This window comes from Hipposideros armiger, unplaced genomic scaffold (genome assembly GCF_001890085.2).
Source record: "Hipposideros armiger isolate ML-2016 unplaced genomic scaffold, ASM189008v1 scaffold_1361, whole genome shotgun sequence".
NCBI lineage: Eukaryota > Metazoa > Chordata > Mammalia > Chiroptera > Hipposideridae > Hipposideros > Hipposideros armiger.
This window is the reverse complement of record NW_017732711.1, coordinates 97,276-121,896: the sequence shown is the minus strand read 5'-3', so window position 1 is coordinate 121,896 and position 24,621 is coordinate 97,276. Positions and strand designations below refer to the sequence as shown.

General features: G+C 40.9%; 1 protein-coding gene across 1 annotated transcript; it reads left to right on the top strand.

Moving 5' to 3' along the window:
• The first annotated feature begins 1,684 nt into the window (after positions 1–1,684).
• On the top strand, positions 1,685–18,827 carry TRIM58 (tripartite motif containing 58). The gene is made up of 6 exons (XM_019633617.1): positions 1,685–2,263; positions 4,635–4,730; positions 7,295–7,525; positions 9,296–9,318; positions 9,409–9,509; positions 17,741–18,827. Exons 1-6 carry the CDS (start codon positions 1,844–1,846, stop codon positions 18,328–18,330), a joined length of 1,461 nt encoding a protein of 486 aa, XP_019489162.1. The 5' UTR covers positions 1,685–1,843; the 3' UTR covers positions 18,331–18,827.
• Positions 18,828–24,621: the final 5,794 nt, after the last annotated feature.

The window sequence follows — 24,621 nt, the reverse complement described above, 5'->3', positions numbered from 1 at the left end:
GATAAACTGTACTGCTTCTATTCATTTGTTGTTCACTTATTTATTCCACCAGTATTTATTGGGTGCCAGTCACTCTTCAAGGTCCTGGGGATACACAACCGAACAAAACAGAAAAAACAGCCCCTGGTCCACATGTCCCTTACATTTTGCTGCACTACTCTTCTGCCATTCATTTTGCTACATCTTCTCTTTGTCTTTAATTAAATATATGCGTACTTACTACATGCTCGCCCCTGTATCAAATGTGTGATGGCCTAGCACTGTCCTCATATGTCACAGGAAGTGGGGCACAGAGAGGTGGCACAGCTCCTGTAAAGTGCCTCAGCTAATAAGTGGCACAGTCCTCAGGCAGGGCACACTTTTCTGTCACGAAGCACTCTGTGCTTTTGCTTTCTTTTCTAACCTTGTGTTTTGGTCACACGTGTCTATGTTCTCAAAGAATTTATCCGTTTTCATTATCCACTTAACATTTAGGCAGAACGCCTCAAACCCTATAGACTCTGTCCTCGCCAATCCTCCAAGCACTCCTCCTCAGAATGGGACCCACAAACCTCAAGAGTAGAGCTACAAGGACCTGAGTCATCTAACCCCGCCTCTCACTGGGACTTTATCTGCTGCCACCCATCCTCATGTGGGTGCTCACCAGCCTGCCTGAGGCTGGGGGCTGGGCGCATCCTGCCCCCTCCACTGCAGCTGGCCACACTCTGTGCCCTCTCACAGTTGAGCTCGCCAAGCCCCCTCCCTCCTGCAGCTTGCACTCACTCTCCCTTCAGGCCTTAGCTGAGACCTCGAGGGCCAGACCTGACCCAGTGGAGTGGTTCAGAATCCTCTGCTGGATTCCTGCTATACCCGTGAGTTCTTTTCCCAGTTATTGGTTTGCAATTTTATGAGTTGTGATCTTAAGGCTCCTTGAGAGCTAGGCCATGCATCCTTTGCTCACCTTGTGTCTGAGACCTCAGCTACCAGCAAGCCTGTGAATGACAGAGTGAATGATGTGCCACAAACGTGCCCACCATCCCTTCAAAGTCAACAAAATGGAACGTATAATTGCTCAGATGGCACACACTCCCCACACTTGCCTGCTTTCCCATGATCTGATGACTTCACCATACTCATCCTGGGTGGGGATCCCATCTTCTCTGTCAAATCACCTTGCTCCTTCTTGTCTTTCTCCATTTCCCCATGTCACAGGAGCAGCGGCACAGATGGGCGCTGTTTGACCGTTCCTTCCAACGAATGCCTTGGCCTACAGCGTTGTCAGCTCCGAGATGCTCTTTGCGACAGTCATATCCGCCATGCAGTCCTTTCTGAGCCGGGCCAGATGTGTATTCAAATGTTCTGAGTGGTCACTGGGCTATAGACCTATCGTCATCACACACACACACACACACACACACACACGCACGCACGCACATCTCTTTGGGCATGTTCCCTTCAACTCATCTACTCATTTCTTTATCATGAGCTCATTAACAGGAGGCAGAAAAATGGAGGTTTGGAAAAGGATTTAAGAACTCTTCCTGCAGACAAGGATGAGGTGGCCATGGGGCTGTCCTGGACGCAGTGAAAGGGAGAAGCTGAGCAATTCTCCACATTACCCGGCGGTGAAAACAGGAGCAGAGGCTGCATGAGGGCGCGCAGTGAGGGGCTCCCGATCCCAGGGGTCTGAGGACTGGAGCGCTAATTGACCCTGGTGCCCAAGGGCATCTGCCTTGTCACTTTTCACCGGGAGTGGCTCCCTTGGCCTGAACCCCAGTCGGCTGATAACACCAGGCTGTGCTCCCTGGTCCTCAGGCAGGGCCCCTCCCGAGTGCAGACGACAGGGAGACGGTGCGGCGCTGGCATGGCCGCGGGGGCGCCCGGCCAGGGGCTGCGCGACGAGGCGCGGTGCCCCGTGTGCCTGGACTTCCTGCAAGAGCCGGTCAGCGTGGACTGCGGCCACAGCTTCTGCCTGCGCTGCATCTCCGAGTTCTGCGACAAGTCCGATAGCGCGCCGGGCGGCCTCTACGCGTGTCCGCAGTGCCGCGGGCCCTTCGCGCGGGAGGGCTTCCGGCCCAACCGGCAGCTGGCCAGCCTAGTGGACGGCGTGCGGCAGCTGGGGCTGGGCGTGGGGCTGGCGGGGGCGCAGTGCGCGCGCCACGGCCAGGAGCTGAGCCGCTTCTGCGAGGACGACCAGGCGGCGCTGTGCTGGATGTGCGACACCGCGCCGGAGCACAGGGGCCACCGCACGGCGCCGCTGCAGGAGGCCGCCCGGCACCACCAGGTGAGCCGCACTCCACGGGCGAGCGGGCGGGCCTGGAAGTGCCCTCTGACGCGAGCGGGCCGAGCGGAGGTGCTGGGTCACCTGCCAGGACGCAAGGCCAATGCCAGCACTTCGTCGGGACCGCCCGCGCCCCCCGCAGCCGGCGGCACAGCGCGCACTCGGAGCTGGGCTCCGCGCCTTGGCTTCGCGGTGGCCCCCTCTGAACCCCTGTGAAGGAGCCCCGAGGCACATAACTTTACTGGTCGCTCTCGCCCACGTAGCCTTCCTGGTCCTTTGCTTTCTGGCTGGTCTCGTTTTTCCTGAGGCTGATTGTCTGGGCCCCACAGCTAGAGCTCTGTGTAGAGGGTAGCGTCGTGTTTGGTTCTTGATTCCAGGTGTGCATCTTTAGTAAACGCTTCCCAACAGCTATCACATTGAGTGATACTGTGACCAAAACAACCTTGGGGTGTGAGCATTAGTAAAGAACAGCCGTCTCGATGGGCACACTGCTCTGAAGTAGGCATCCAGGTGCTAAGTGCAGGGCCAGGTGTTTATTCAGCTCACGTTTGGGGACTTAGGTTTGAGCATCTTCCATGAAAAGATGCCTGGTATGAGTGTTAGGCCCCCCAAAGGGACATCTGTAAAAGTCTTTAAAGGAATAGTCTTGGACATATTCTGAACACATTGAAGTTCCCAACATCTGGAACAACTACTAGCACAACGAAGGTCAAAGTCCTGTTTAACCTACTGACATATTTATCTATCACAATGAAATAAATTGCAAATATTGACTTTCTTAAAATGTTCATTATTTTCTAAACTTAGTTGTATTGTTTTAAATTAGGGTTTGGGATATTTATCCCCTCAACTTCCCTCCAGACCTACCTGGAAATATCAGTCTTAGTTGTTATTTTTGGTTTTGGTTGTCATCTACAAAAACCAGGTGGTAGCTATTTCTACCTAGACTTTTGCAAAATGTTTCTGCCTTCTTTTGATCCACAAGGCACCACACAGAGCATGGCTAGTGTACTATTTCTAGAAAAGTTCTCTCTATATTTTAGTAGTCTTTCAATTAAATACCAAATAAATATCTGCTGAACTTCTTAGCCTGTCAGTCTAGACTTCCTAGGACCCTATGTTCTGTTTCTACAGCTGTTGCCTTAACTAGCCATGAGATCCAGCAAAACTAGCCTAATCATTTGGCCCCAAGCATGCCACACCCTAGTCACATCCTTGCTTTTACTCAGGTTTCTTCCATCTGAGGGAGCTTCTGTCTATCTACATGTCAGTGTGTTCTGTTCCTTGCAAACACTAAAACAAATGCCACTTCCACCGTCTTGTTAAATCCTCCATGAATCCTACTGCTCTTTTTATGAGCATTATGTTATAATAGTCTCTTTTTAAAAATAATTGATATGGAGGACTTGTGAATGATTAGCAAGAATTTTTTTTTCCTGAGACTTATCAAATGACTTTGGGTAGAGTTTAAAAATGTGTGTATGTGTATCTTTGTATGTGTTCTCTGTAAATAAGATATGTGTTTAGCTCTAGCAGGAGTCCTAGAGTTGAAAAGAGATTTAGTTTCCATTAAATTATTTTTTTACTTCTTGTAAGATTTACAACATTCTGTATTTTTTTTCATTGCATTAATACTAGCTTACGTGGTTTCTTCTGGCCTAATAATAACAAACACTTCTGACTATAAAGTAATACATAATTTTAAGGAGTTTGAAATATATAGATGTAAGGAATAGCATCACTTTTCAACCAAGCACTAGTAGATGAGATTTAATCTACTGAACATTTTCATCGACCTTTGCCTAGTTTTTATATATTCATCACAAGCACATTTTTTCAAAATTGGTGTTGCACTACATAAAATATACTTATTTTTATTGACTTTATAATTGTGAGCATTTCTTGTTATTAAATATTCTACAGCACTTTATTTTAATTTCATCCTTTAATCTAAAATAAAATTTTCTTATCCTCTACTTTTAACATGTTATAATAGCTACTATTTTAAATAATGCCATTATGAGTATACTTTGAGATAAATCTTTGATTATGTCTGGATTAACATTTAAAAGTGTATTTATGTTTAACTTAGATACTAATGAGGTTGGGCATGTCTGTTTGTTCATCAGGGCCTGTTTTTTTTTTTTAGCTGAGCTACCCTGCCACCTGTTGGCAGCTCAGCAGCAGCTCAGCTCAGGCCAGGAATCGAACCGACGACCCTGTTGCTCAGAGCTCACACTCTTAGGTGAGCTCTTAACCAACTGAGCCACTCTGCTGGCCCCTTCAGGGCCTGTTTTAAGTGATCTCAGAAGCTGGTCAGTATTGGTACTAAGTGAGCATGTCTGTAATGGTCTTAGCATATCTTCCCAAACAGGCAAAGCTCCAGATGGCCCTGGAACTGGTGAGGAAAGAGATGGAGGAGGCTTTGACACAGGAGGCCAATGTGGTGAAGAAAACTATCATTTGGAAGGTACGAGAATATTGGGGCTTTGGAAGATTCCAAACTTAGGTCATTAAATTCAGCTACCTTCCCTGTGCCAACTCATTTGTTTCATCTACATAGGTGCTCAAGAAAAACATCTCAGTGTCATCCTAGATAATCCTGCTCCCTCCAATTATAGACATCTGTGTCCTTCATATCTCTAACACTACAGAAACCCAAATCATAAACAACTTTGCTGATCTTGATCTTCCATGGTATCTAAAGCAATTTCAGATGGCCACTACAAGTTTAAAAATGTATTTGTTGGATGAATGAATAATAAACATTTCATAGCATTGATGCAGACAAAATTTAGCTAGAAGGCATTCATCTTACTAAGAGAGGGTGAGGTGAAGTTTCAGCCTCCTTTCACTCACATACATGTTCTCTCTTCTGTACTTCATTGGCTCTTTGTTTCTCCAACCCATTTACACACACACACACACACACACACACACACACACACACACACAAAACAGTTCTCAGTCTGGGGTGATTTTGCCATCCAGCAGACATTTTGCAATATTTGTAGATATTTTTTCTTGTTACGACTGGGGATGTGTGTGGGTGCTACTGACATCTAATGGGTAGAGGCCATGAATGTTGCCAAACACCCTACAATGCACAGGACAGCCCCCCACCCCCACCCCTCAAATTCACTACAAAGAATAATCTGGCCAAATGTCAAATAGGATCTATCTAGATTGAGAAACTATATATACAAACTATATGTGAAATATATATTTGCATAACATATTATACCATATAGAGAATTTATTTTATAGAATTTTACCATTCTTTGTCCTTCTCCAAATAATCCTTCTTCTGTGATCGTTTTCTATGTTTTACTAATTCTTTACTTCTTTTCTTGAAATGTGGTCTTATACTGTATCCTCCTTCAGACAGATATTTCCATAAGGACCATTTTTGCTACACTTTTCTTCTGTGATGCCTTATTGTGCATAGCTACATATTTATATACAAAGCTAAACATTTATTGATAATTTTTGTTCTTTTTAGGCTAATAATCCAAGTCAGTTATTTTCAATCCTGACCTGACCACAGACTTACAAAATCAGAAACTCCATATTAAGATCTGGGTCCTGCATTTTTGAAAGCTTCCACTGGTTATTCTAAAGTAGAAATGATGCTAAGATTCCTGTTCTAAGCCAAGTAATTTTGCATGATCTTCAGCACTGAGAATTTATCCATGGGAACCAAAAGCAACAAGCTTTTGGTTTAATGAACTCAAAAGTTCTATAAAAGCCCTCTGCTTCCTGTATCTGTAGATATAATTGTAGCACTGAAAAGGATGATGTGAGAAAACCCCTTCTCTCCACACAACCTGTTACACCCACATATAACTGCAGCCTTTTCAGTGACGAGGTTGTCAGCCCCATTCCTCAGTAACCTCCAACATAGGGAGAAATTACATGAGTTGTACTTTTAGATCAGATTATAGAATTCAGAGTTGGTTCATGTTAAAGAGGTGAGGATTATATGAATCTAGTGGTAAGAAAGTGGAAGAAAGAAGTGGAGATGGGAAACTGGAGGGAGGAGTTGAGTTCTATGGGGGATTTGAAAATTATTGTTAATTTTTTTAAAGGTGATAGCTTATTCTCTTTAATCAAACGAAGATGTTATGTTTAAAAATTGGCTAAGGAATCCAAATGTGGAGAGATTGTAGGAGGATAATTTGCCTCTTACACTCATACAAGTCTCAATAAAATAAAATTTAGATATAATGCTGTACCACAGTATGTTCCTTAGGTGTATTTAAAAATCGTAGAAATCAGATGTGGAGAGAAATCACAATTCCCTGATGTTCACTGGTAGCCAGTGGCCTGAGCACCCCTTGGCTCCTTCCTGGCTCTGCAGGGAACACTGGCCTTAGGAATGCAGATCACCGTGCTATAATAGAGGGAGCCTTCACCCTCTTCTCACCACTACCCTGCTCTCATTCACATTTACAAATCCGGGTAGCTCTAATCTCTCTTCATAATTCAGTTGTTTCTACAAGTGCTCATTCTAGTGACCCCTCTACTAGTAAATTGCAGCTTCTCTTGTGAAAGTGCTCTATGTTAGTGGCTCTGCTCAAGGACTTAGTAGCTATTAAATTCTAATGCCCTTATTGCCCTGTTCCCACATGTTGTAGGTATGGTACTGAAACTGGAATGTAAAAGGGCATTGTCCCCAAGTCCAAGTCCAACACTCAGCTTGAAAACTCGGCCAAGCCACCTCTCATGTGAGTGGCCTCTGGTTTTTGTGTGTTTTCAAAATGCAGCCAAACTTATGTTAAACTTATTTAAAGTTTGTATTTTAAATATATATATTATAATTTTGGAACCATTTTAAATGTAGTACTGTTTATTTTAAAGGTACTATTAAATATCTGAACGTTGACACTAAAAAAAAAGTAAATGAAATAAATGCAGCCAATCAGTTCACAGTTGGGAGGCTGGGCTCCCTCACTGCCTTGCTGTGTTTGTGAAGGCGACTGCCAGGGGGCGCTGTGCCCCCCGTCCTGAGTTTGGCGGTCACTGTCACTCCAGGAGAAAGTGGAAACGCAGAGGCAGCACTTCCGGCTGGAGTTTGAGAAGCATCGAGGCTTCTTGGCCCAGGAGGAGCAGCTGCAGCTGCGGCGGCTGGAGCAGGAGGAGCGGGCCACCCTGCAGAGACTGCGGGACAGCAAGAGCCGGCTGGCCCAGCACAGCAGGACCCTGCGGGAGCTGGCCGATGAGCTGGAAGACAGGTGCCAGCGCCCGGCCCTGGGCCTGTTGGAGGTAAGGCCACTGGACAGATGGCAGCGCCCATAGGCAAACCGCTGGGCGTGTGTGCTTTTTAGGAAAAGCACACCCGAACTCACTGGGAAAGCTTCTTGATCAGAGGGAAGCTAGAGAAGCATATAGAACAGTGCCTATTAAAAAGAAAAACCTAAATATTTTAAAAATTAAAATTAATCCGATGATTTATGTAAGAATAAACAGAAAAAGAACAACCTACACTACGATGGCTGAAAAACACTCCTAAAACCTCACAGTCAGTCTGTCACTGACGATGTTGCTGTATTCAGGGATGGCCAAGTCAGTCTTCGGTAACCCGTCTCAAGCAATAGCCAAGCAAATACATAAATTTTAAATTGTCCAGCTAGGAATTTTCATGTTAAAATTTAAGGCAAATGCGAACTCCCTACCCGTATCGTATGCTTATTCCAGGCACAGTGGGAAGGAAGTTCCAGGCCCACAGTCTGGTGGGATTGTAGAACAGTGGGGACGGGGAAATAAATGTTCGTTTGAACCCTCCGTGAAGACATTAATCCCCGTGAATCGGGAAAAACCATCACTGATGGATACATGGAACAGTGATAGAACTCAGTCAGAGAAAGTTTCTGGGCACACTGGGTTTTAGCTCATTCCCAATGACTTATTCTGGGGTTTCTGAACTGAGTAGTTCATATCCTCATACGAGTGCGGTCACTAAGCGCTGGCCACACAGTAGGGGCCATTCAATGAAGGAAACTACAAAGCATATGCATTTAATTTATCTCATTTTGTCTTCAAAATATCTATATATATAAGTAAAAAATGTTGTTGGTGTTATTGTTATACCTGTTTCCTTGTGAGCAAACCAAGGGGTAGAAAGGAATTTCTTTTTAAATTTCAGACAGTAAGTAAACACAAGAACTTCAGCGTTTTCAATAACATTCATTGTCATATCTCAAAACACAACTTACTTAAAATGAGCATTCACTAGCACCAAATCAATGCTAAAAAGATTTATAATGCAAATCTTAGGAAGCATACACTCAAATAATGCTTGCCTTTCTTCCCCAGTTCCAATAAGCTATATTTTATACCCAATGGCTTAAACCAAAGGCTGCCATTCCCATAAACAGTAAAATTAATCATCAGCCTGCTTTATAAAAATTAATCTGGTAGGTGATTATTTTTAGAGGGAAAGGAGAAATGCAATGCAGTTGATTTGTTTAATCTACTTTGAGATAAAATGTTGCTAGGTATTAATGACTTCTGTTTTTGTCTACTTAGGTAACCCACTCACATATGAGTTCATAGATATGGTGTGTTAGTTCAAAGAATGAGGAATTTGGCATTTTCATACAGAGATATTGAGAGTAACATTTTATGTCTATGCTTTTCATTATTTCTCAAATACATTCTACAGATATTTAAGATCTGTTCTTACTCTAATTCCACCTATATTTGTTGCAGAATGTAACTCTTAAAACATCCAAATGTTAATTTTCAATTTGGAAAATTGTTAAATTGGTAGCTATCACAGGTATTAACCGAAACTTTGTATAGTCTAATTCTATTCTAATAGAGACAACTGATTCTATTATTTTAAAGTCATGAGAAAATTCAACAACAGCCTATTTTTGGCTTCTATGAAGAGAGATTCATGTCTCCTATATTTTATCTTAATAGTTAATGATATCCAGTCATTCCAAAAGACAGATGTTCATGATTTGTCCCCTGTTTGTCAAAAGCAGTCTCCAGGTCTCACACCTGCTTGTATTTCTCTTTCCCTTCCAGGGTGTGGGAGGAGCCTTGAGCCGGTATGTTTACTCTCTGAATCGAGGATGGGTTGGGAGAGGCTGAGGTGGTTGGTGGATAACTGAGAGGTGTCAATTCTGTGCTCTTCTCAGAAGTAAGAGTGTCACACGGCTGGAACTGGAAACCATCCCCATGGAGCTGAAGACAATGTGTCGCATCCCTGGGATGAGAGAAATGTTGAGGAAGTTCCAAGGTAGGTTGTATCTTAGAGCTCAGGGGATGACAATGCCTGGGCTCTGGCTGTCCCTGCACCAGAACCCAAGGTGCAGTGAATAAATTCAGCAAGGTTTTATTTTGAAATCATAGTATTTGTTTACTACTGAATTGTGGAAGCTTTTGTGTCACATCACCCTGGTACCCGTGCAGACAGAGCCCTCCTTCCCGTTGCTGGTAACCATAGGACAGGGCAGGGTGATGGCCAACTGTGCGCCACTCCTGACAACACCCACACTGACATGCTACACAGGCTTCCCGGAGATGCTATTGATGGAAGGAGGTCCCATGACGTTGTTTTAATGCCAGCCACTTTTCTAAACATTGGAATAGATCATTGAAAAACAACAAAAATCCTACAAATCTCCACTTTGGGAGAGAGCACCGTGCCCAGAAGGAAGGGGACTGGGGTATATATGAGCAGTCCTGAGGAATGTCAGAGTCACTGACACCCGTACAAACTGCATCTGGTTAGAACAGTGGTCTTATTAGCTGTGACATGAGTAACATTATTTCCCAAAAATCTGCATGTCCATTTTTATAAAATGCTAAAAATAGTATTGTTTGAAGGACTAAATGAAATATATTTTAAAATAGAAAATAAAAGCATCAATATGAAAACATTGTAGAGTATCAAATAATTAGAAGTTTGGTTTATTTTATTATCTGTCAGTTTGATGAGTTGCTTAAATTAGAAAGGTAACAAAGCCAAAAATATTTAGTCAGTTATTTTTACGTTGGAATAACTGTGGTGTCATAAATGAATTTGTTTGGTCTGATTCTTTAAAACACTATAGGTTTAATTTTTTTTAATTTCTTTTTTTAATCCAACGTATCCCAAGTAATGAAAATACACTGTGACTATATTGTGGTTTCAATGCTTAACAGGAAACAGCTTTGTCTCCTAGTGAGGGAACCCATCTTTACTACTCTTGTTCAATGATTTAATCCATGTTCTAATAGGCAAATGGATATATACTAACTGGATAAATCATTGCAAGTCATTATACTCTCAGAATCCATGTCCTCATCATCTCCAATTCTATTGACTGAATTAAATACTCAATTAATCAATTCAAAAAATTGGCTTTTTTTTTAATCCAGCCACTTTTTTAAGCATTGGAATATATCATTGAACAACAACAAAATCCTGCAAATCCCCACTTTCATTATGCATGTATTTACTTAAATTATGCAATATACAGAAAATGTTAGAAGGTAATACAAATTATTGAAAAAAAGAGTAAGGTGTATATATGAAACATTTTTTTTACATAAACTTAAAAGTAACTACTCAAAAAAAGAAAAATCCAGAGCTGACACATATAGCATAAAACAAGAAACAGAGGGAAAAACCATAAAATACCACCACACTAAAATAACAGACAGGAACAAAAAGACAAAGAAACAATGGAGACACTAAGCTACCAGAAAACAAAAGATAGAATGGTTATAGGAAATCCTCATATATCAATAATCACCCTAAATGTAAATCTACTGAGCTCACCAAAAAGGCACAGAGTAGGAGGCTGGATCAAAAAACAAAACCCAACCATATGCATTCTCCAAGAGACACATCTCAGATACAAGGACAAATATAGACTCAAAGTGAGAGGGTGGAAAACGATACTCCAAGCAAATGGTATCCAGAGAAAAGTGGGTGTAGCCATACTTATAGCTGATGAAACAGACTTCAGGATATAAAAAAAAGGTAACAAGTGACAAAGATGGACATTTCATAATGATAAAGGGGGCAATACAGCAAGAAGACACAATATTATCAATATATATGCCCCAATCAGGGAGCACCAAAATATACAAAGCAACTGCTAAAAGAACTAAAGGGAGAAACTGATCAAAACACAATTATAATAGAGTACTTAAATATGTCATTGACAGCTATAGATAGATCATCCAAACAGAAAATAAGTAAGGAAACATCAGCCCTAAATGACACATTAGACCAAATGGACATAATTGACATTTATAGAGCATTTCATCCTAGAACACCAGACTATACAGTCTTTTCTAGTGTACATGGAACATTCTCAAGGATAGACCATACGTTGGGATATAAAACTAGCCTCAGCAGATTTAAGAAGATTGAAATCATACCAAGCATATTCTCTGATCACAAGGCTTTGAAACTGGATACCAACTACAAAAACAAAACAGGAAAAACCACAAATATGTGGAGATTAAACAACATGCTATTAAAGAACAAATGGGTCAAAGAAGAAATAAGAGGGAAGATCAAAAGACATACTGAAACAAATGATAATGAAAACACATCTTATTAAAATTATTGGGATGCAGCAAAAGCAGTAATAAGAGGGAAATTCATATCACTACAGGCCTATCTCAAGAAAGAAGTAAAATCCCAAATAAACAACTGAACATTACACCCTAAAGAACTAGAAAAAGAAGAACAAATGAAACCAAAAGTCAGCAGAAAGAAAAAAGTAATAAAAATTAGAGCAGAACTAAATGAAATACAGAATAAAAGGACAATAGAAAAAAATTAATGCAACAATGAAATGGTTCTTTGAAAAGATTAATAAAATTGACAAACCCTTGGCTAGACTCACTAAGGTAAAAAAAGAAAAGACACAAGTAAACAAATTCAGAAATGAAAGAGGGGAAGTTACCACGGATGCCACAGAAATGCAAAGGATCATACACGAATAGTATGAAGGTCTATACGCTACTACATTCAATAACCCAGAAGAAATGGACATGTTCTTAGAAACACATAGCCTTCCTAGACTGAATCACAAAGAACTGGAAAATCCAAATACACTGATCAACAGTAAGGAAATTGAATCAATCATCCAAAACCTTCCCCAAAGCAAAAGTCCAGGACCAGATGGCTTCACTAGTGAATTCTACCAAACATTCAAAGAGGATTTAATGCTGTCCTCCTCAAACTCTTCCAAAAAATTGAAAAAGAGGCAATACTTCTTCACTCATTTTGAGGCCAAAATTACCCTGATACTAAAATCTGGCAAGGATAACACACAAAAAGGAAAACTACAGACCATTATCTCTAATGATACAGATGCAAAAATCGTAAACAAAATTCTAGCAAATCAAATACAACAATACATTTAAAAGATTATGCATCATGATCAAATGCATTTCATCCCAGGGGTACAAAGATGGTTCAACATACGCAAATCGATCAATGTGATACACCACATAAACAAGCTAAAAGATAAAAAATCATATTGTATCAATAGACGCAGAGAAAGTATTTGACAAGATATAACATCTGTTCATGATTAAAACACTTAATGAAATAAGTATAGAAGGAAAATACCTTAACATAATAAAGGCCATATATGATAAACCCTCAGCTAATATAATTAATGGTGAAAAACTGAAGCCTTTTGCTCTATGTTCAGGAACAAGACAGGGTTGTCCCCTGTCACTACTGTTATTTAACATAGTACTGGAAGTCCTAGCCAGAGCAATTAGGCAAGACAGAGAAATGAAGGGCATCCAAATTGGGAAGAAAGAAGTTAAATTGTCACTTTATGCAGATGATATGATTCTTTATATAGAAAACCCTGACAACTCCACCAAAAAGCTATTAGAAACAATAAATGAATACAGTAAAGTTGCTGGCTACAAAATTAATTTACAAAAACCCATTGCATTCCTATATACTAACAATGAAATTTCAGAGGAATAAATTAAAACAACAATTCCTTTTGAAATTGCAACAAAAAGAATAAAATACATAGGTATAAACTTAACAAAGGATTTGAAGGACATATACACTAAAAACTGTAAGACATTTTTAAAAGAAATTGAAAAAGATACAAAGAAATGGAAAGACATTTTGTGTTCATGGATTAGAAGAATCAACATAGGTAAAATGGCCATATTATCCAAAGCAATATATAGATTTAATGCAATCACCATCAAACTCCCAATGGCATTTTTTAAAGAAATAGAACAAAAAATCATCAGATTTGTCAGGAATCATAAAAGATCCCAAATAGCCAAAACAATCCTAAGAAAAAAGAACAAGGCTGGAGGTGTCACAATCCCTGACTTCAGCTTGTACTACAAAGTGACAATAATCAAAACAGCATTGTATTGGCAGAAAAACAGACAGACAAATGGAATAAAATTCAAAACCCAGAAATAAACACATATACATGGGCAATTAATTTTTGACAAAGGAGCCAAAAACATACAATGGAGAAAACAAACCCTCTTCAATAAATGCTTTTGGGAAAATTGGAAAGCCACGTGCAAAAGAATGAAACTAGACTGCCATCTGTCTCCATATACCAAAACTAACTCAAAATGAATCAAAGACTTAACATAAGACCTGAAACAATAAACTGAATAGAAGAAAGCATAGGTACTAAACTTATGGACCGTGGGTTCAAAGAGGATTTTATGAATTTGACTTCCAAAGCAAGGTAGAAAAAGCTAAAATAAATGAATGGGACTATATCAAACTAAAAAGCTTCTACACAGCAAAAGAAAGCATCAACAAAATAAAGAGGCAACCAACCTAATGGGAGAAGATATTTGCAAACAATGTCTGCAACAAGGGGTAACATCCAAAATATGTAAATAACTCATACGACTCAACAAAAACAACAACAAAAAAATCCAATTAAAAAGGGGGCAGAAGACCTCAAAAGAAACTTCTCCCAAGAAGACATACTAATGGCCAACAGATATATGAAAAAATGCTCAACTTCACTAGTTATTAGGGAAATGCAAATCAAAACCACAATGAGATATTACCTCATGCCTGTTAGAATGGCTATCATCAACAAGACAAATGATAAAAAATGTTGGGAAGGCTGTGAGAAAAACGAACCTTCATACACGGTTGGTGGGAATGTAAATTGGTAGAGTCACTATAGAAAACAGTATGGAGCTTCCTCAAAAAATTAAGACTAGAATTACCATATGACCCAGCAATTTCTCTCCTGAGTATCTACCAAAAAAACCTGAAAACATTTATCTGTAAAGATTTATGTACCCCGATGTTCATTGCAGCATTATTTATGCTGGACAAGACATGGAAACAATCAAAATGTCCTTCGATAAATGATTGGATAAAGATGTGGTATATATACATAATAGAATACTACTGGACCATAAGAAAAGATTAAATAGTGCCATTTGCAACAACATGAATGAATCTTGAGATTATTGTGCTAAGTGAAATGAGTCAGACAGAAAAAGTTGAGAACCATATGACTTTACTCATATGTGGGATATAAAACTGAAAGCAACAAATGAACAAGACAAACAAACAAACAAAACTTATAGAAACAGGCAACCATTTAGAGGCTACCAGAGGGCAAGGGGGGAGAGGGGGTGTTAGAAGAGGGTAAAGGGGATCAGATATTATATATGGTGATGGAAGGAGAACTGACTCTGGGTGGTGAACACACAATGTGACATATAGATGATGTGTTATAGAAATATATACTTGAAACCTATATAATTTTACTAACCATTGTCACCCCAATAAATTTAATTATATATATATATATATATATATGCACTTTAAAATAAGAAAAAGAAAAAATAGTAAGGTAAGGGTGACCAGAAGTTCTGGGGACAAGGCATCGACTTTTAAATTGTGTGATCGAGGAAGACCTCACCCTCACCCAGTAGGGTGTAAACTCAGCAAATATTTGATATGGCTGAGAGCTTTCCAGATAAGGACGTATGTACAGGAGGTGCCTTCCAGGAGCTCTGAAGAGGCCCTGCTGCGCTAGCAGAGTTAGGAGTGCAGGACCCGGTGGGCAGGCCACCAAGCAGGATGCTTTACCTCAGAGTGAAACAGGAAATCAGTGAACAGTTGTAAATGGAGAAATAGCATAATTGGGTTAATATCATGGAGGAGTACTCTGTGTGCTGTATTGGGAATCAGTTACAGAAGGGCAAGTGGAAAAAGCAATTAGGACCACCTTTGCAATAATTCAACCAGAGATGGTTATGGGCTGGACCATAGTACTCATAGTGGAGGTGCTGAGGATGGACAGAATTTTTGTGTGTTTTGAAGATACAGCTGGGAAGATTTGCTGTTCAATTAGACCTGAGGTGTCACAGAAAGAGAAAACTCATGAGTGGTTTCCAGGTTTAAACCTGCAGAATTGACATAACGAGGGTGCCATTTATATTGATGGCTCCAGAGAGGCAGAAGGATGGAAGCTGGTATTTGGACAAGGTGAAGAGTGTTAAATATCTGAATGTTGATGTCAGGTCTTCAGATGGCTTTATAGATATGGAGTTTCAGGAGAAAGGTCTAGCCTAGAGATAGGTAGCTGGGATCAGTAAGCAGCTGATTGAAATTTAATTAAAGCACTGAGCCAGCCAGCCCAAGAACACATTGGGAGTGAGCTGAGAAAGATAGAAGAGATCCCAGTCCTGCGACCATTGACTTGTACAATGGTGGTGATGGAGGAAAAGAGAATATAGCAGAAAAGGAGACCAACAAGAGGTGGGATGGCGAGTGCAGAGGGAGGAAAGCACACTGACTCATGTCTTTGGAAAAGAGAAAGGAGGTTTTCCAGGACAAAGGGTTTCACAACAGTGTTGAGTGCTCCAGAAAAGCCATTGAAGATATGTGTCCTCTCATCATTGTGGAGGTCCCTGGGAAGGTGGGCACGAGCTGTTTGGTTAAGGTATTATTCTATTATGGTGATTGAGTTTAAGAGAAAAGATGTAAAGACAAGGGTTGGAGATGGACTACTAAAAGCCACTTCACAGATTTCTTATAAATGAAACAAAGAAGTATGCTGGAGCAGGATTGATGTGTGAAAACATAACACGTTAGATAGGCCAACACTCCCATGGAGACCCACATTTCAATCCCTGTTACTTACAATTTCTAGAGTTTGGAGAAATCACATTAACTCTAACTCTGAGTTTCCTCATCTATAATGTGGGGGTGACAACGGCCACCTTGAGGATGGCTACATGGGTTAGCATGGACAGTGGACCACATGTGTGACCCACTCAGGTATGAAACATCACTAGAAGTGAGTTAGAGACAAAGAAGAATGACAATCATAGTGGTGACATTTGTTACTATGATATTAAAAATAAAACTATATTAATGAAATTTACTAGTTTTGATTGTTTATAAGGAGAAGACACTGAATATCTTACATCCTTTCTTCTCTGAGGAGATTTCATATGTAGATGTACTTATTAACTCTGTGGACAAGTAAAATTTCATGTCAGTCTCACTGGGACTTCACAGTATCAGCATTAGTTTTCTATTGCTGTGTAACAAATTGCCACAGACTTAGCCACACCCATCCATTAGCTGGAGGTTCTGCCGATCAGACTTCTAGGTGGAATCAGCTGGCTCTCTGCTTAGGGGTTTACAAGATCAAAATCAAGGTGCTGGCCAGGGTAGGCTTCTATGAAAGGTCTGGGGAAGAATCACTTTCCAAGCTTATTTAGGTTGTTAGCATAATGCATTTCCACACAGCTATAGGACTGAGGTCCCATTTCCTTACTGACTATCAGTTGGAGGTCACCTGCCTTTCTCCTCTTGGGGCACTCCCCTGCATCTTTAAAGTCAGCAATAACAAATCAAATCCAAATCTCTTTGACTTTCTCTTCTGCCACCAGGCGAATAGCCAGAGAAACTGTTCTGCTTTTAAACAGATTGATGTGATTATATTGGACTCACTCAGATAACCTCCCTCTTGTCATGTAGTATAACACAAACCTGAGAGTACCACCAGGGCCTGAAGGTCATGGGTTCTGTCTCAGAATTTTGCTTGCCACAGTGACATAGCTTTGAAAGTGGTGGATTTAGTTTTAATGAAATTTTTTAATAGTTTTTGAGACAAAAAAATACATCCCATGGGGTTTTTAGTTTTTACTTTAAATGCAAAAAATATTCCTAAGAGCACTCAGGTACTTTGAATGTAGACAGAGGACACTAACTGGTTATGCACTTGCTTTGTCCTGGCCTCAGTGTGCATGTTTTCAGTGGGGCAGCCAGGAACCCTGGGTTGTGCAGAGGTAGCAGCGGAATGTCCTAAAGTACTGAAGAATATTCTCAGTGGCCTGCAAGGTGAAATACTTACTGTTTTCTCTAGGAGTCTTTAGAGAGAGAGAGTGAGGAGTGGTGTGACTGTCCTGTGTCATGCTTCCTAAGTGCTTAGCTGCCTCTTCCGTCCTTTTACATGTCCCATGAAATTCTTTCAGTTGACGTGAAGCTGGACCCTGCAACGGCGCATCCCAGCCTCCTCTTGACCGCTGACCTGCGTAGTGTGCAGGACGGAGAATTGTGGAGGGATGTCCCCAGCAATCCCGAGCGATTTGACACGTGGCCCTGTATCCTGGGTTTGCAGAACTTCTCATCAGGGAGGCATTATTGGGAGGTCATGGTCGGGGAAAGAACAGAGTGGGGGTTAGGAATCTGTGAAGACACAGTGCCAAGAAAGGGGGAGACCACACCATCTCCTGAGAATGGAGTCTGGGCCATGTGGCTGCTGAAGGGGAACGAGTACATGGTCCTTGCCTCCCCATCAGTGCCTCTGCTCCACCTGGAACGGCCTCGTTGCATTGGGATTTTCTTGGACTATGAAGCAGGTGAAATCTCCTTCTACGACATTACAAATGGGTCTTACATCTACACATTTAGGCAACTGTTCACTGGTCTTCTCCGGCCTTACTTTTTCATCTGTGACACAACTCCTGTTGTCTTGCCACCTATGACAGAAGCAGAGTCAGGAGACTGTGCATCCAGGGATCATCTTTACCCTGCTTATAAGGTTAGAGATGACCATTTCTAAGATTCTGTCCCCGAGAAACACTCCAAGTGTAGCAGCGTTTATTGGAGTGGAGGATATACAATGCAAAGTCTCAACAAATGTCCCCATGTAGGTCAGCACTTTAGTCACTGCTGCTATGGAAATTTCCCATGGGGACAAAAGACAAAATATGAAGCATTTGCATCTGGAGGCACATTGCGCAGTATAATGATACTAGAAATGGAACATGTCATCACTCTTTATCCAGATGGCTCCACACACTTTCTTGATGAGTGTCTTCAAATGAATGGACCTTGTATTAAAGATATCTACACATTCATTATAATTTCTCATCCCTTTCAATCTCTTTTCATCCCAAGTCATCCACATATTAACTATTAGAAATGGCAATTCTTAAACTGATTGAGAGCTGTCCAGTGTCATTCCAGCATCAGATCCATGACTGTGTTTCTCCTCTTCACTTTTCTTCTCTCTCATTCCCTCTTTCCTCTTTCTCTCTTGTCTCTTTGCCTCAGTGTCCTTCTATTTGCCTCCCTCTCTTTCTCTCTTTCTTGCTCCTTGCTTTTTGCTTGCATTACACTTGTTAATGTTTCACCTTCCATTTCTTTCTAGATTCAGAACCATTCCTTTATACATTCACAATGGCTGTGACTGTATTCAATTACTATTTAAATCCTCTATTCTGGGAATGATTTTTGAGGATTATGAAATTCATTCCTCTGAATCTAATATCACTGAAACCCACATCATACTCCTCTGGGACTGCAACTTTTCCCTTTATCTTTAGATATATGTTTTAGAGTAGCAATTTCTCAGAATTCTAACTCAGCCAGCTCTTTCACCTTGTGCTTTACTTGTTATAAGAGCTAAAACATAACACCTACTCCCCCCACCGCCAGTCTCGGCTACTTACTTATGCAGTTCTTATGTGCAGAATACTGATATTGACCTCACAATGTTATGGTAAATAGTTAAGGTCATAATTTATATAATTCATTCAAACTCTACTACTTAAATTTAATATAAAAATGATGATGATGAAGAAATAATAATATTTGATTTATTTTTAAAGTATATTCTATACCTTCCCAACAAAATTCTTGTCTTTGAAGGCTAATTTTGCCACCATCTTTCTGTGTATCTGTATCTAATAAATAATTGTTAACCATGTGCTAAAATGCTTAAATGCTAAATGTTTAAATGCAAAACAATTATTATTAGTGGCAGATTTAGTTAACATCGTGCTAATAATAATCTGCCGAAACTTTAAACCTCTTTAACTCCACCCTGAATTTTACAGTGTTTTTCTCTTCCAGGGAGATTTTTTTCTTTTTTAAACTAAAATCTTTCACTTACTTTCCAGTGACATTTTTGACATGCTTTTCTTTCTAGGTTTTTAAACATTATTTTCTAGATTTTTGCATTTGGAAGAGCATTATGGAATATAATAACATTAGAAATGGAACAATCTCATCAAATTCTATTTCCAGATGGATCTACATACTTTACTGATGAATCCTGTATTAAGCTAAGATTTCTGTATTCATGTTTGATACACTCATGCTTGATCCGAAGCAAACATTCCCCCTTTCCATCTCTCATTTGCAAACAGAGGTAATAATACCACCCATCTTGTTGATATTTTCAGACCATGCATGCCCTAGGCCTCTCCCGGGCCTGATCTGGGGGAAAGGCATGTGCTCTAGCCCACCCATTCCATCACCAGGGGTTGACACCTGCATTCCAAGTCACAGCAAGGCCAGTGCTGAGTGACGAGTGTCGTGATGGAGAACATGCACTCAGAGCAGAAGAGCCCGTTCTGTATGGAGATCGGGAGGCACAGAGTCACTGGTCTGAAATCCCACTTCCCAGGGGCTCCACACATTCTTTGGGACAGGGAGGTCTAATGGGCAGAGAGGGCCCCACCAGCAGAGGCCTTCTGCCTGCTTCAAGGGGGCAACATGGAGTCCCAGAAATGCCACCCCAACCTCTGAACCCAGCATCTTGGTCTCTACTGTCTCCCTGGAATCCTGCCATCTCATGGTGTTTTCTCATGGGTCATTTTAATTGTTAAAACCAACTTAAATCTTTCTTCATCCCTTGCAGTCCGAGATTCACAAAACTTTGTGCATGTCCTGTTATGACCCTCCTCCTTCCCTTCCCAGTTCCTAGAAGGTCTCTACTGTTCTTTCTGGAATCCTGGTTCATTACCAGTAAATTCCTCTAAATCCATATTGATTTCCTTACCTTCCTTTTACTTTCTCCTCCATCTTTTCTCCTGAATGCCAGACTTCTGTATTCAACTGTCCACTTGCCATCAAAACCCACATTTTAAACTCAACATGCCTAAAACATTACCCTAAACTTTACACACACACACACACACACACACACGTTACATCATCTCAGTGGATGGCAACTCTGTTCTCTCAATTGCTCAGGCCAAAAATCTGGTACTCCGCTCTTGATTTCACTGGCCCAGACTCAGTCCATCAGCACACCCTGTTGGCTATCCCTTTACAACATCACCAGAGTTCCGCCATCCCAACCACGTGGCTGAGCTTCCCTCCTCTCTCTCGGGGTTAGTTTCCTAACTTAACCATGGCTGTGCTCCGCACCCCCACATCCATTCTCAGTGCAGCTGGGCTAAGCCTTTCAGTGCCCAACATAGTAGTATCATCACAATGACCTCTCATTGGTAAAGCCAGAATCTTCACAGTGAAGCTACAAGCCCTGGAGGACCTGAACCAGTCCCTCCTCTGAGTCTGTCTCCCTCCCCTTACTTCCACTGTCCATCCTGCACATGTACGCTCGGCTTCCTGCTGGCTACCTCCTACCACCGGCCTTTCTTCCAGCTGTGCCTTCTACCTGTGCTTCCCTTTCCCCAGATGTCTCCTTTGCTCATTCCCTTTCATCCTTTAAGCTCAAACCTGCTTCTCAGTGAGGGCTGCTCAGCCCTCACCCACCCAGAACCCACCCCAGAGCTCCTTCACCAGACCAATGGAGACTATTTTCCAATATATTACTTATCCATGCCTAATGGGTTACATTGCTGTCTTATTTATTAGCTCATCTTGTTTTGTTGCTTTTGCCTTTTCTTGGTAGAATGTAAGCACTCTGCAGTGAGCAGTCTTTGTTGATAATATGTTCACCTTCACCCAAGCACCTTCAACACTGTTTTGTCTGTGGTATCACTCAGGGCATATTTGTGGGATAAATAAATGATCATCTTGCTGGGAGTGCAGAATTAAATCCTGGGTCTGAAAGTGTTTTGTGAAATGTAGTATGCTACAGTGGTATTATTATTATACAAATATATAAATAATAATAGCATATGTATAACTAGATAATCACTGACCAATAAAGTATAATGTCAAGTGCTAAATGAGTAAAATTGATTTTGAGGTGTAGAGAAAATTTTAATAGAAGGCTGAGTTTGCAGAGGTGATGGATTCTAGTGACACGATGACATGCCATGTCAAGGTGTGGTCCCACTGAGCCTCCTGTAGCTTTGATTCCCCATCACAGTGACATTGCTTCACACACACAACATACACCACCTCTCTTAGACTTGCTAGAAACATAGGGAACATTCTATAAAATTATAAGGACTAAAACCTTTTTTTAAAAAATTGGTTTCATGCTTTATGTATTCCTTCTCTGAACTGCACAATTGAGCCACATTCTCTCCCTACACAGTAACTTGGGCCTGCTTTCCTCTCCATCACTTCCCTCTGTTATTATACATTGCACTTTTTTCTAATCCACATTATTATAAAGAATGACTAACTTCATGGGGAGTGGTTAAAAAGTCACCCCTAACATTAGATACTAGTTTCCATATCTACAACAGAAGACTCGATGACTTATTTAAGTAACTAAATTGATCATTTCAGGCTGCAATCAGGTGACTGGTTTGTAAAATGAATTAACTAAATCAGCTCATTATTCTAGCATGTTGGGAGAGCCCTGAATGGAGGGAACTGGGAAGAGGGTGATATGTGGAGCTGGTAGGGAGGGAGCAGGAAGTAAAATGGCTTCATTAGCTGGCAGAAGGAACGAGGCACAAATTAGAGTGGTGATTTCAACTCTGTGTCCCAAAGGGCAGAGAAATTGGGAACACTGGGATTTATTAAGCCCACCTGCTCTCCGAGCACCGACCCTCCATGCAAGTTTCTGGGGAGCTACTCTTCCATTCTCCAAGGAAGAGGGAAGGCTGGAGATGGCCTGCGTGTGGAAGGAGCACACATTCCACAGGTATACAGGGCCTACCCATCCACATTCATGGAACATTCTCTTTCCTCCCTGATGCTATGACATACTCAAAAGTACCCAAATAATTATTGTGATAAATTCCCAAGTCCATTTACTCAAACAAGTCTGATTATTCTCTGATTTTGTCTGACTGCCTGCAAGGATTCAATTTCTGTTCATTTATTTACTTTATTATTATTTAAATTTTCAGCCTTGTGATATTATAGTTGCCTCTACAAGAGCATTAAAACACAGTCATGTATATACAACCTAATACATCAGGGGTTCATGACACTTGCTCAATTTCCCCCTAGTTAGTTTTTGAAACTAAAGTATAAATTGACATATGGTGACATCTCCCTTTCAAATCCCAAAATAAAACTAAGTAAATAAATGAAACAAAATAGTTCACCCTGTTAGCTCCTTAAATTAATAATAAACTTTCTATTAATCAATGTACCTATACAAATTTTTCCACTAACTAGGAAAATGGGTTATTTCATTTCCGTACATAAAATTCCTAAGTAAACAAAATATGAAAATACTATCCCTCTATTTTCAGTAGATCTAAGGAGAAAAAAAACAGGTAGGATGGGACCAATTATGCCTCAATTGTTTTTTAGACACATAATAATTCTTAGGAACAAGGGAAGGGAGCAAATGTCCTGACAGCATTTATGTTTATGGAAATTAATGGAGTGAGTCCCCAACTTTGCTTACATGAAGTGGTAAGTCCTTCAACTTCCTAGATCAAGGGACAAATTCTCATGGTCCTTATTTTCTGTCTGGACCATATGAGGATTGGAAAGCTTGATGTGACGCACACCTCAGTGTATGCACTAATGACTCCTGTGGCTTCAGTTTCCCGAGGGTGCTGGGTTGTGGATGCACCCAGACCACCACCAGGGTCCCCCTCCAGTCTTTCCTCGGGAGAGCAGCATCACGAGGCATCTGTGCCACACAGCCCTCTGAACAATGACTGCGGCCCACTCATTTACAGAGCAATGGGCCACGGCTGGCCAGGAGAGATACCTTCATTTTCTCTGCACTTGCAATTGCTCCTGGATGGAGTATCTGCATGAGCCCAGGAGGGGAGAAGATGCTGCAGGCATGGAGGTCCTCCAGCCAGGTCTGTGCCTCCTGACTTTTAAATTTTAATGGTACCTGATAGCACACAAGTAAAAATGGTGAGTGTATTTCTAAATTTAGAAGCTCAATTCATAAGTTTGCACTTTTCTATTGGTTTGTTAAATTAAAAACCTGTATGGAATACCTCAAAGGAATAGAAAATGAGGAGCATACTCCTTGCTCTTGGAAAGTTTATGAATTATGACAGATACACGGAGACAAATCTATAAAAAAACACATACATCACAACTCATGTTATTTAATTATAACAAAATGATAAATTTACCAGTGCAAAATGATTTTTAAAGGATGACATATAAAAGTGCTGAAGAGACAAAGTATGAAGAAACAGAAAATACGTTTTTTTGTTTTGTTTTTTTTATGTTGGGATGGGAGTTTGTGAGGAAAGACTGAGGTTTGTAAGGAATACATGAGAAATGAGATCTGAAATGTGAGTTTCATTTTGAAAAACATAGCATGGAAAAGGGAATTACCAGCCTCGTGGGGGCCAATGCGGGAGGGAAGTGTCACTCTTGGCAGGGAAGGTGTACCCCTGCCCTGCTCTGAAAACATAGGTTCCATTTTCTGCCATCTGTCATTGTAGCCACGTTTTTGATAAGTTTAAAACTCTTTACTCTTCAAGATTAAAAATGTTTTGAAAATCGACTAAAATCTCTAATCATATGACCGCTTGCCCTCCAAGAACTGAAAAACACATTTCTATCACCTTGCGGTTTGAGTGTGGGCATTTCTGAGGTGGGACGCTGCATTTGGGGCTAGTGTTCACACTATGTGACCAGCACCCACAGGGAGAATGCATTTTACCTCCGCTGCTCAGCCGCCCACACACTCCCAAGCGTGCAAATGTTTGCAAAGCAATCTTTCCTTGGTGCAGCTGAGCCGCTCATGCCTGCAACTCCACACAAAGCC

What these genes read in the sequence shown, in the direction of transcription:
- TRIM58 (XM_019633617.1), top strand. Translation starts at nt 1,844, where the DNA reads ATGGCCGCGGGGGCGCCCGGCCAGGGGCTGCGCGACGAGGCGCGGTGC. An exon ending in AGGCCGCCCGGCACCACCAG is followed by an intron (nt 2,264 to 4,634) that starts GTGAGCCGCACT and finishes CTTCCCAAACAG; the next exon opens with GCAAAGCTCCAGATGGCCCT. An exon ending in CGGCCCTGGGCCTGTTGGAG is followed by an intron (nt 7,526 to 9,295) that starts GTAAGGCCACTG and finishes TTTCCCTTCCAG; the next exon opens with GGTGTGGGAGGAGCCTTGAG.